This window comes from Trifolium pratense, linkage group LG1, assembly GCF_020283565.1.
Source record: "Trifolium pratense cultivar HEN17-A07 linkage group LG1, ARS_RC_1.1, whole genome shotgun sequence".
NCBI lineage: Eukaryota > Viridiplantae > Streptophyta > Magnoliopsida > Fabales > Fabaceae > Trifolium > Trifolium pratense.
Genome location: NC_060059.1, coordinates 31,815,898 through 31,829,266, shown reverse-complemented (window position 1 = coordinate 31,829,266; position 13,369 = coordinate 31,815,898). Strand labels below are relative to the sequence as shown.

General features: G+C 32.9%; 2 protein-coding genes across 2 annotated transcripts; both read left to right on the top strand.

Annotated features, from left to right (window-relative positions):
* The first annotated feature begins 1,509 nt into the window (after nucleotides 1-1,509).
* Nucleotides 1,510-5,557, top strand: LOC123921271 (cellulose synthase-like protein D4). Its single transcript, XM_045973750.1, has 5 exons — nucleotides 1,510-1,788; nucleotides 2,369-2,667; nucleotides 2,795-3,599; nucleotides 3,687-4,462; nucleotides 4,597-5,557. Exons 1-5 carry the CDS (start codon nucleotides 1,510-1,512, stop codon nucleotides 5,555-5,557), a joined length of 3,120 nt encoding a protein of 1,039 aa, XP_045829706.1.
* A 5,770-nt stretch (nucleotides 5,558-11,327) lies between these two features.
* LOC123902943 (hydroquinone glucosyltransferase-like) lies at nucleotides 11,328-12,999 on the top strand. The gene has a single exon (XM_045952785.1). The coding sequence runs from the start codon at nucleotides 11,405-11,407 to the stop codon at nucleotides 12,890-12,892; it is 1,488 nt and encodes a 495-aa protein (XP_045808741.1). The 5' UTR covers nucleotides 11,328-11,404; the 3' UTR covers nucleotides 12,893-12,999.
* The last annotated feature ends 370 nt before the right edge of the window (nucleotides 13,000-13,369 follow it).

Here is a 13,369-nt window from a genome sequence, read left to right as displayed (position 1 = left end):
TTGGATAGTGTGGATTTATTGGGCTCATGGAGTGGTTGAGAGTGAAATCTATGTGTTGTAACAATTTTCATATAGTGTTTATTCTTTGGTTGTTGGTTTAGACAACGGCATATTGGTTTTTTCTCCGGTTTTGGAGTTTCCACATTATACTCTCGTGTTGTGGTTTTGTTCTTTTATTTTTCTATGCCTGTTTTTTTCCAAGAGTAGTAAACAAGTTCCGGAAACGTCGAAAGGTTTGTGATCCCACAAATACTCCAGAGAGTGGCTGAAACACTCTTCTTGATATCGTCATTTGAACTGTGAATGTGTAGGCATAAGATTTCGTCCTTTTCCCCACTACAATGTTAGCGAATTTTAGGTTACCCCTTATTGACCATGCCATCATCATTTGTGTGGATGTTAAGTCAACACATTGCATCAGGGAGCTAAATAAGAGAATCTTCACATTATAGTGGGGTAAATCAAAAAAATAATATTATTGGGGATAAACCAAAACTCGTCTACATTGTTGAGTCTTAGAAATGAGTATTGGGCCTAACTCTTCCTTACAAAACGGGCTTGTAAGATGAGGATTGCCTCTAGTTTATAAACACTTAGTCAGGTCATCTCTCAACCGATGTGGGACTCTTAACACACCCCCTCACGCCCAGCACTATTGGGCTTGGTGCGTGGATATAAACGGTGGGTGCCCGATAGCGGAAACCTGATAACAGGTGGCCTAGTGGATCGTGGAGAGACTCTGATACCATCTTAGAAATGAGTATTGGGTCTAACTCTTCCTTACAAAACCGGGTTGTAAACTGAGGATTGCCTCTAGTTTATAAACACTTAGTCAGACCATCTCTCAATCGATGCGGGACTCTTAACATAGTGGGTAAACACCTATTATCCCTTGATGTATCATTAGAAAAATTGTATCACTATGAATTTTTTTGGACTTAATTACTATGAATTATCATGTATTTGCAAAATAGTATATAGAAATCTCGTAAACATCGTGATTGTTAAGCCGGACATTTTTTTATGGTTACCCAAATATGAACCTGAAATCTCTGTATGAATTTTTAGATTTTGTCATATATCTACACACTCCTAGAAACAAGGAAATGAAAACCATGAAAATAGCGACATATCAATGACTTGGTCTCCCACCATAAAATCCATTTTCAACTTCGGTAGTATTCTCTTTTCTAACAAAATCTGTTTCATAGTCAATCAATTTTCATTTTCTCTAACCACTTTTCTCCTTCCATAATTTGAACCTTGATTGTTCCTTGTAGATACACAATGGGAGAAAATGGTTTGTTCCAATGATGGTGAATTGAGGAACAAATTGTATTTCTTCTTCAAGAATTATATAGGTGAAACAAATAGGCCATAAAGTTCAATGCATGTTCATATTGCAAGGTGTAGAAGGTGTAGATTTACTTAGCAGGTAGAAAATAAATAGAATTATATACATATTGCAAGGTTTAGAGGTGTATATATACCAATTATAATTTGAAAGAAATGGCGTCATCATCGAAGAAAACTTTACGTATTGCTGGAGAAGGAAGTAATGCGGGCGAGAAACCAAGTATAAAATTTGCAAGAAGAACATCAAGTGGAAGATATGTTAGTTTATCAAAAGAAGACATTGAAATGTCTTCAGAACTATCAGCTGATTATATGAATTATACTGTTCATATTCCTCCAACACCTGATAATCAACCAATGGATACTTCTGTGGCAATGAAAGCTGAAGAACAATATGTTTCAAATTCTTTATTTACTGGAGGATTCAATAGTGTAACAAGAGCTCATTTAATGGATAAAGTAATTGATTCTGAAGTGACTCATCCTCAAATGGCAGGGGCTAAAGGTTCTTCTTGTTCAATTTGTGATGGAAAAGTTATGAAGGATGAAAGAGGAAATGATGTCACTCCATGTGAGTGTAGGTATGTATGTATTTCAAGTTTTGCATATATCATATATGTGTGCGCGCGCATGTGTGTGTGGAAATTGGCAATTTACTTTCAGAAAAAATGTAGATTCGTCTACTGTAATTTAATCGCTATATGTTAGAGGGTTCTTAATTGACCGTAGTAATTTGTCCGTGCAGTTTTACACAGTTTTAAATTTCAGGTCAATGATGTGATATCAGACGATTCAAATTACATGTTCATTAAATTAATTTCTGATGATGTTTACCATTGATTTTAATTGGACAATCAAATTCAAATATTGTGTCATGCAATAACATCATCCAATTTTATTATGTGTTAGAGACGCCAAATTTGATGACCTGTATATTTTTACCAGGTACAAGATTTGTAGAGATTGTTTTTTAGATGCAGAAAAAGAAACCGGTTTGTGTCCCGGTTGTAAGGAGCCATACAAAATGGGAGATTATGATGATGATAACAATGACAGTTCACATAGAGCATTGCCATTACCTGGACCAAATAATATGTCGGTTATGAAGCGAAATCAAAATGGAGAGTTTGATCACAATAAGTGGTTGTTTGAGACCAAAGGTACCTATGGAGTTGGCAATGCTTATTGGCCTCCAGATGATGAAGATGATGGTGATGGTATGCATGAAGGAGTATTTGATGCTTCTGATAAACCTTGGAAGCCTTTGTGCAGAGTAATACCAATTCCATCAGGCATCATAAGTCCATATAGGTTGGTTATTATATATGTAATTGTATATAACTATATATATATATAACTATTATAGGATTAAACATATATAACTTAGCTAGTCAGTTATAATTGTATCTAATTGTGCATGTGTTTCATTAATATGTAGGTTGCTTATTGCCGTTCGCTTAGTAGTGATGTGTTTCTTCTTACATTGGAGAGTGTTTCACCCAAATACCGATGCAGTATGGTTGTGGCTAATGTCAATTACTTGTGAGATATGGTTTGGATTCTCGTGGATACTCGACCAAATTCCAAAGCTTTGTCCAGTTAATCGTTCGACTGACCTTGTTGTTCTTCATGAGAAATTTGACAGTCCATCGCCATCAAATCCAACAGGGAGATCTGATCTACCCGGTGTTGACCTCTTTGTATCCACGGCTGATCCTGAGAAGGAACCACCTCTTACAACTGCCAATACCATTCTTTCCATATTAGCAGTTGATTATCCTGTGGAGAAGCTTTCTTGTTATGTTTCAGATGACGGCGGTGCTCTCTTGACTTTCGAAGCCATGGCTGAGGCCGCAAGTTTTGCTGATTTATGGGTTCCCTTTTGTCGAAAACACAATATTGAACCAAGGAATCCTGAATCTTACTTTGCCTTAAAAGTCGATCCAACTAAAAACAAGAGCAACTTAGATTTTGTGAAGGATAGAAGAAGGGTGAAGAGAGAATATGACGAGTTCAAGGTGCGTATAAATAGCCTTCCGGATTCAATTAGAAGAAGATCTGATGCATTTAATGCAAGAGAGGAAATGAAGATGATGAAGCATTATAAGGAGAGTGGCGCGGATCCTTCTGAGCCGATCAGAGTATTAAAGGCCACTTGGATGGCTGATGGCACCCATTGGCCTGGTACTTGGATTACTGCATCGAGCGAACATGCTAAAGGTGATCATGCTGGAATACTTCAGGTAGATTTGATTATGAACTTGCACTTACATTTGTTGTAGTGTATATATTGTATATTTGAATTTAACTACATACATGTATATGAATAGGTGATGTTAAAGCCTCCAAGTCCTGATCCGTTAATGGGAGGTAGAGACGATAAGATCATAGATTTCTCTGAGGTAGATACACGTTTGCCTATGTTTGTATATGTATCTCGAGAGAAGAGGCCAGGTTATGATCACAACAAGAAAGCTGGTGCTATGAATGCACTTGTTCGATCATCTGCAATCCTATCAAATGGACCATTCATTCTCAACCTTGATTGCGATCACTATATCTATAATTGCAAGGCAATACGTGAAGGAATGTGCTTCATGATGGACAGAGGTGGCGAAGACATATGCTATATTCAGTTCCCCCAAAGATTTGAAGGTATTGATCCCTCAGATCGCTATGCCAATCACAACACTGTTTTCTTTGACGGAAACATGAGAGCCCTCGACGGTCTCCAAGGTCCATTCTATGTGGGAACCGGGTGCATGTTCAGGCGGTTTGCATTGTATGGATTTGATCCTCCTTCAGGTGACTTGGAAATGGAAAATGCTAAAAAGAATGGTGGTGATGGTGATGGTGAATTGAGTGAAAGAACACCGGCATTGACTCCTAGTCAATTTGATAAAGATCTAGACATACACTTGTTGCCTAAACGCTTCGGTAATTCAACCATGTTGGCTCAGAGCATAGCTATCGCTGAGTATCAAGGTCGGCCTCTTGGTGATCATCCTGCTGTCAAGTATGGGCGCAAGCCAGGTGCACTCAGGGAACCTCGCCAACCACTCGATGCTAGTACTGTAGCTGAAGCCGTGTCTGTGATTTCTTGTTGGTATGCATACCTTGGCCAACACACACATTTACACAAAATAGAGAACATATTTTTACATATAATAAATCATAGAAAAACAATTAATTTATATAGTTTCATTAGATCTTATTACATATATATCATATTACATGTAGGTACGAAGACAAGACCGAATGGGGAGATAGAGTAGGATGGATTTATGGGTCGGTGACAGAAGACGTGGTTACAGGGTACCGAATGCACAATCGAGGATGGCGTTCTGTATATTGTGTAACCAAACGAGATGCATTTCGTGGATCAGCACCAATTAACCTTACTGATCGACTACACCAGGTGCTAAGATGGGCCACTGGTTCTGTTGAGATCTTTTTCTCCAAGAACAATGCATTCCTCGGCAGTAAACGCCTACTACTTTTACAACGTCTCTCTTACCTCAATGTGGGAATCTACCCCTTCACCTCCCTCTTCCTCATTGTGTATTGCTTCCTCCCAGCACTATCATTGTTCTCCGGATATTTTATTGTGCAAACCCTCAGTATCTCCTTCTTAATCTACTTACTCACCATGACCGTGTGCCTAGTGGCGCTTGCCATTCTCGAGGTTAAGTGGTCTGGCGTAGAGTTGGAGCAGTGGTGGAGAAACGAACAATTTTGGCTCATATCCGGCACTAGCGCTCATCTGGCTGCTGTTGTGCAAGGACTGCTAAAAGTGATAGCAGGTATCGAGATTTCTTTTACTTTAACATCGAAATCAGCAGGAGAGGACAACGATGATATCTTCGCAGATTTGTATATAGTCAAATGGAGTTCCCTAATGATTCCACCAATTGTTATTGCCATGGTAAATATCATTGCCATTATAGTTGCATTTTCTAGGACGATTTATAGCGCAAACCCGCAATGGAGTAAGTTTATAGGAGGAGCATTCTTTAGTTTTTGGGTTCTTGCTCATTTGTATCCATTTGCAAAAGGATTGATGGGAAGGAGAGGGAAGACACCAACCATTGTATATGTTTGGTCAGGTCTTATTGCAATTACACTTTCTTTGCTTTGGGTTGCAATTAGTCCGCCGAGGGGCGCTGATGCAGGTGGTGGTGGAGATTTCCAATTTCCATAAACTGATAATGCATTGCATTGCATTGTTGATTTCATCATAATATATGTATGTATGTATGTATGCTTCTAAGAATAGTAATTAAGTATATCTTTGTAAATGTAGCAACATAGACTTGGTTGCTTATTGTAATAGGACTTAGTTAATTTCTTTTTAATTCATTGATCTATTGAACATATACTTGATCATGTGAGTTGTACATTAAACATTATGAAAATAAAATTACTTGGCTGATTTTGTCTTGTATTTGGCCGGTTTCTTTTTGGTTGTGGTTAGGGAATTAATCCACCCTTTGTACTTTCTTGGCTTTCCCTATTACTTGTTTTTTGGGATATGCTATTTTAATAAAATTTGCATTTTATTATAAATTCTTTGTATATATATATATAGACACACTCAAACAAATTTAGTTGAGTGTCTCCAAGACCAAGTTAGTTGTGGTGAATGCCTTGCATCATGTAATTTTTGTTATTAAACCTTACAATTTTCAACATGTACTATTAAAATGTGCTTATAGAAGTACATTTGATTTATAAATACATTTGTTTTTTCTATATAGCTTTCAATCCTATGATTCTTTGGGTGGGTCTACAGTTAGTTGTTGTATTCCATTTATGTTATCCTATTATTTCTTAGCATTGATTTTAATCTGATTATAATTCTTATCACTAATATGTTGCGAATTTTTTGTCGTGTATGAGCCTCAGGTTAGAAAAATTTAGCTTAGGAATAGATAAATTTAGTGTTAATAAACTTTAAATTTATCAATTTGCATAGTTTGAATAGTATAAGAAAATAAAGACAAAAAATAGCCTGAAAGAAGGGCAGCTTTCAAAATAAAAAATAAAAACGTTTGCCATGAATCTTTAAAGTATTATTTAGCTACGGTTTCAACCGTAGCAAACCTACGTTTTCTAGCCACTGTTTTGCCATGGTTTATCCGTGACTAATTGTTAAATAACCGTGTTTACTAAATTGTTACCACACTTTATATCGATTTGGATCCTTAGCTGCAAAATTCTCTGCCGCCTCCCTTGCTGCACCATTCTTGACCATCGGAGGAATCGAGTGGTTGACGTACAACTACCAAAATAAAAACATTAAAAAAACTAAGGCACTATATTATTATTATTTGTTAGCATATGTTCCTTTCACCTTGTTCTTATTCATCATTTACATTCTTCTTGGGTCGATATTTGCAACCTAATAACAGAGTTTTGTACACTAATAGAAAATTATTGGTTCGTGAATGAGTAATCCATCTTTTTTGCTTCCTATAAAGAACAAATCAATGAAAATAGAAAGAAATATGAAAATCATTAATTAAACTTCAATTCAATTAACAACATAGTTCTACGAATAACACAAAACAGAATAAGTTTATATTTATGAGTAATAACAAAGCAAACAAGGTGTGAAATATATTATTTTTTTTGGTAGAGAAACAAGGTATGAAATTCTTCATTTTGATATATGTGCTAAAATTCGGTAATTTAAGTTTACAGCACCTTATTTGTAGTGGTCTAATTAATAATATGCTTAATTACTTTGGTTCCTTGAGTTTATTTTAGGTTTTAATTTGGTCCATTATGTTTAAATAGTTTCAAGTTTGTCCTTTTAGTCAAATTTCTATTTAAACTGGCCATGTGGCTAACATTTTTGCATATGTGGACAACTTAGGAAGGTGTCACGTGAAAGTTTTAGACGAAATTAACTCAAAATTTAATTGAAAGTTTGCTAAAATTTAACAAAAATGATCAACTTATGTTGACATCAGTAACATAAGGGGTCAACTTGAAACTTTTTAAACGTACGTAAGAACCAAATTAAAACTTAAAATAAACGTAAGATACCAAATATGCAATTAAGTTCTACGTTTTTTATATGTTTTTTTATTATCAATGTTTGACCATTACAACAAGAGTACAACTAGCCATTAATATTAGTGTCCAAACACTCAATATTGATGGTGCACTAGGTATCTTGAGATGAGTTATGTGTTTTTATTTTATTTTTTGGTACAAGAGATGGGTTATGTCTTTATTTGAACAAATTAATATTTTTGGTACATGAATATTGACCTTGCATTAAGAAATTAAAGGAGCAACCTGCTTCTCCTACCACGTGTGTCCCATGAACATTAAGTGTTGCAGAACTTGATTTTCAGAACTTGATTTTCATGATATATATATATATATCAAGGCAAAGGAAATATAAGGGAAAGTATTCTATTAAATTCATATTTTAATTCTTATAGTAATTGAGTTGTTACTAGGAGTAGTTAGCATGTTACTGTCAAGAAAATAAAATATAAACCAGTTATGTTAGGTGCTAAAATAAGACCGTTGATCATACACTTTTTTGACAGTGACTGTTGATCATATTTTAATATATACTTCCTTTTCTTCAATTATTATCTTAATGAAAATGTTAATGTGTACTCTTAAGATATATATTAAAGAAATAAATATAAGAAAAGAAATTGAAAATTGTGTATTTGATATTTTTTATATTATTAAATACAAAACTTTTATATTTAACTATGTAACATGTATGTGCATTCATCAAGCTTACTATAAAAATTATGTGGAACCTTAATTTATTTAATTAACTAAAAAAATGCTAAACAGTATCTCCAAATCATAAGCATATTAACAAAGAAATGTTGTCTTAAAATTTGCGTATTCAAAACTTTAAAAGTTTAAAAAATTATCTTTCAAATATTAATTTTTTTTTCTTTTTTTACTATACTTAACAAATGTACGAGCACTGTTTAGCATCAAAGTCTTATGAGTATAAAATCTATCGGTGCCTATGAATGAATGCTCGATATTGAAACTAGATGTAAATACTACTCCATATAACTTTTTACATCTAACATATGTTAGACGGATGCAAATACTATGTCATTTTTCTACTAGTGGATTTAATGTTACATCACGTTTTCCATGCAGAATCGCACGCATAGCTATTTAAATCATGTTCATAATAATCATTGAATTTTGCTTTCAAACGTAATTGATAATCCTAGTATTCGATTTTATTTTTTTTATGCATATAGCTATTTAATAATCCTAGTATTTGGTTGGATTTTGTTTTGATCTCTTTTACTTAGACGTGTGGTTTTTGCTTTGTGTAGACCCACTCTTTTGTTATTAGTTGCTGAGAAAGTCATCGCACAAACTCAACACTTCATTGTTTAGGCATACTTATACAAAGAATAAAAAAATTAAAAAGAAAAAATTAAAATAATATTGATTGACGTGACTATTATATTTTTCTTTTAATTTGTTAGATATGTGTATATGTCTAAATAAATTTTATTGGCGATTGTGCCATAGAAACATGTCACTTAGTTGTGTGGGGATATGTTTTTTGTTTTTACTAGCGTTCAATGTGTTTGGACTTTGGAGACCGAATCCTCTCTATTAAGACAACACCGAGACAATTATATTAAATTACAATGCAAAAGGAGATTACAAAATTTTTATATAATTTAATTTTTATTTACATTTTTCTATTAAGACAATGCAAAAAAAATTATTTAAATAATTTAATTTATAAAAATGAATCTATATTAATATAATAAAATAAAATAGGTTGACTATTGTATAGTACGAAATTAGTCTCATTACAAACTTACTCGTTAGTGTAAGATTGTTGTCTCGTGTATGATAGTTATAATTATAATATTTATCAGCGACAATTTGTTTATATTTGATAAAGTTTCAATGATAAACATATGTGTCCTACAAAACATAAAAGTAAAAAAAAAAATGTTAATTAAAGTTTATTATAAATTTCAAATTTTGTTGGTATTCACTATAAAAATTTTCAGTAAGTTTTGGTCTCACAAAATACATCACGTCTCACAATTTTTAATTAGTTCATTTTTTAAACAAGTATACTCTTCACATTTGTTAATGAGTTTTATATTCATGTTCATAATATTATAAGAATCACTCTCACAAAAAATTTAGAATTTTTTAACAAAAGATAAATTAAATATAAATTTTTAATATAAAAAAACATATTTAATTCATGACTCTTTAAAAAAATTAACATTTTACAAGAGAAATTTCTAAAATGTGCTAAAAATGAACACGGAGAAAATTTTCAAATTTTCCAATGATACACATGAATTGAAAGGACCAAAGTTGTGACGGAAAATATTTTGAAAACCAAAATTTGTTGAAATTTTTGATACGAATAAAAATAAAATTTAAGATATTTATAGAAAAAAAAACTTATTTAAATATAATAATTGTAAACATGATATGTCGATCATCTCTAATAGAGTATTAGGTATGTATAAATACAATAATAATTAGTTGATTAGTAGATGTATCTTTCTTATATATATATATATATATATATATATATATATATATATATATATATATATATATATATATATATATATATAGGGAACCCCTAATATGGACCTCATATTAAAGGGACCATGGGTGGAACTCAATAAATTACTTGCTATAGCCGATGATTTACCAATTTTGTGGGGTCTACTGACATTTTGTGTATTCCTCCTTCTATGCTCTTTTTCTGGTCCTAAAACTACTCAATAAACATAGCAATGTTGGCTCAAACACAAGATCTATCCCTCATAAACTCTTTCTCAAGAATCTTAAGCTACTGCATATGATGTTTTCGAGCTACATAAATAGCTACTTTCAAGTTTACAGATCTGATCAATTTAAAAACATATGGACAATGACTTTTTTCCTCATTTCAAGCAATATTTTTATATGGTTTTTCCAATAGTCGTAACAATCTCAAACAAGAAGACAATAAATTAGTTAGTTGATTGCATGCCCAACACATCTCTTTCTTGAAAAAAATAACCTCATACTTGTGTTGGTACCAAGTACCAACTACTATGGAAGCTTCAAAGCTTAATTTTTGTTTCAATGGTACAAAGTTGCAAATGAAAGTGGGGTAGAAAGAAGGAGGTTTATGGGTTTGTTACTAGCTCACTAGACAACGAAAACTAACCAAATGAAACCAAACCTTGAAAGTAACTTTTGACCTGCAGAACGAGTTTTCAACGGTCCCATAATATTGATATCACTTGACCTGCTATAGCAAGTAACTTAATGAGGTCCACCAATGGTCCATTTAAATTGAGGTCCATATATTATGAGCAATTATTAAATACCGTTAGATTGAATGTGATACATGATATTATAGTGTACCGTTAGTATCATATTTATTTTTATTTTTGTGAAAAAGTTTTTGATTTTTTCGGAAAAAAGTTTTCGATATTTTTTTGGGAATTTTTTTTTCATTTTTTGGGAAAAAAGTTTCGATTTTAGATAAAAACAATTTCAGAGTGTTTTTTGGAAAAAAAGTTTCCGATCTTTTGTCGGAAAAAAGTTTCGATATTTTATTCGAAAAAAAAGTTTCGGATATTTTCCGAAAAAAAGTTTCCGATTTTTTTTCTAGAAAAAGTTCCGATATTTTATTTGGATATCGGAAAAAAAAGTTTCAAATATTTTCGAGAAATTTTTTTTTGAAACAAAGTTCCCGATTTATTCGGGGAAAACAGTTTCGAAATATTTACCTAAAAAAATATTGCTGATATACAAAAGAGAGTGTAAAAAAAATAAAAAAAAAATTATATAATACTGACGATACACCATAATATCATGCATCAGATTCAATCCGATACATAAAACTTGTGATGCACCGGTGAAAGATATGAGATGGTCTCTCACTCTACCGTGAGCCCTTTATAAAATGCATCTCCACTAAAACTTTAAGTTTCCAAATTAAATTATAAGTTATATTCATCACAATGCTCAACTTCATTATTCAATCATACTAGAAAAAACCATGGAGCACCAAAAGGTATGCATAGCCATGGTTCCTTGTCCAGGATTAAGCCATTTAATCCCACTTGTAGAATTTGCAAAACTACTTATTCTTCATCACAAAAATTTCCATGTCAAATTCCTCATTCCAACACTAGGTCCCCCAACACTTTCAACCAAATCAATCTTAAACTCTCTTCCACCAAACATTGATTTCATGTTCCTTCCTCAAATCAACATCCATGACCTTCCTCCTAACATTCACATGTCAACACAAATGAAACTCACAGTTAAACACTCCCTACCCTCTTTGTACCAAGCTATTAACACAATTTTAACTTCTTCACAATTAGAAAACAACAACCTTGTTGCTTTGGTTTTTGATGTTTTCTCAAGTGATGTTATTGATATAGCTAAAAAGTTCAACCTTTTGTCTTATTTCTTTGCTACTTCATCAGCTATAGGAATTCAGTTTTGTCTTGGTCTTCCAAAACTTGATGAAACTCTTTCATCTGAGTTTATAGACACAACAAAAACTTTTGACATTCCAAATTCTAAGGTTTCTTTTAAGGTAAAAGATTTTCCTGACCCTGTTCTTTTTGGAAGATCTAGTGAAACATACAAAGCATTTCTTCTTTTGTGTCAAAGATTCTCTTTGGTAGATGGTATCATCATCAATAGCTTCAAAGATTTGGAACTAGATGCAATAAGATCTATGGAGGATTTTCTCAATGTTTACCCTGTGGGACCCATCATTCAAAAAGAGTCAAAGAGTAAGGAAAATGAGTCAAAGTGTATTACATGGTTGAACAAGAACCCTAAAAAATCTGTTTTGTTCATTTCTTTTGGGAGTGGTGGAACACTCACTAATGAACAAATCAATGAAATAGCTTTTGGGTTAGAATTAAGTGGTTGCAATTTTTTGTGGGTTTTAAGAGTTCCAAGTAAGCAATCCAATTCTGCTTATTTTAGTGAATCATCACCAAAAGGTAATCATGATTTTGATGATGACCCATTAAAATATTTGCCATTGGGTTTTTTGGAAAGGACTAAAGATCAAGGCTTGATAATTCCTTCATGGGCCCCACAAGTTGAAATTCTGAGTCATGGTTCGATAGGTGGTTTTTTGACTCATTGTGGTTGGGGTTCATCTTTAGAGGGTTTGGTTTTTGGTGTGCCTATGATTTGTTGGCCATTGTTTGCTGAGCAAAGAATGAATGCAGCAACTCTTACAGATGTTTTTAAAGTGGCAGTGAGACCAAAAATTGATGAGGAAGATGGGATTATAAAAGGAGAGGAAGTTGCTAGAGTTATAATGATTATAATGGACCAATGTTCAAGGGATGGTGAAGGCTTGCAATTAAGGAGAAGAATTGAAGATTTGAGAGTTGGAGCTGCTACTGCTGTGAGTGAAAATGGTTCCTCTAGAAGGGCATTATCTAATTTAGTGCTCAAATGGGAAGAAAGAGTGATAACTCAAAAATTGAAATGTTTTCCACACATGAATTAGTTTATTATGTATTTTTGCATGTAATTTATATTACTAATAATTGATTATTCATCAATGTTTCATACTTTCTTCAACACAAATATAATATTAATGTTTGATACTTTGAATTTAGTTTTATATTTCTTAGGTCCATTTATAAAATTTCATGGTCACCTGGTGGTGATCATGATGAGTTCGAATATTATGCATGAATGGAGAATGTCTTAGACTCAAACTTTATTTGAACAAAAAAAAAATCATGTGTACATCGCGGAATGATAACTAAACAGTAAACACATAATTTAGACACATATATACAATGTTATGCATAGAAGAACAATTTCGTAACATAAAGGGCAAATCTCATAAACATAAGTGTGAGTTCTCTCGGCTTTTCTCTATTATTTCATCTATGTTTTCCCTCTTGGCACCCACGATGTCCACTACTAGCCACCTCCGTCAAACTGGAGCCGCTTAGGAGCGGAGGAGCTGCAAACT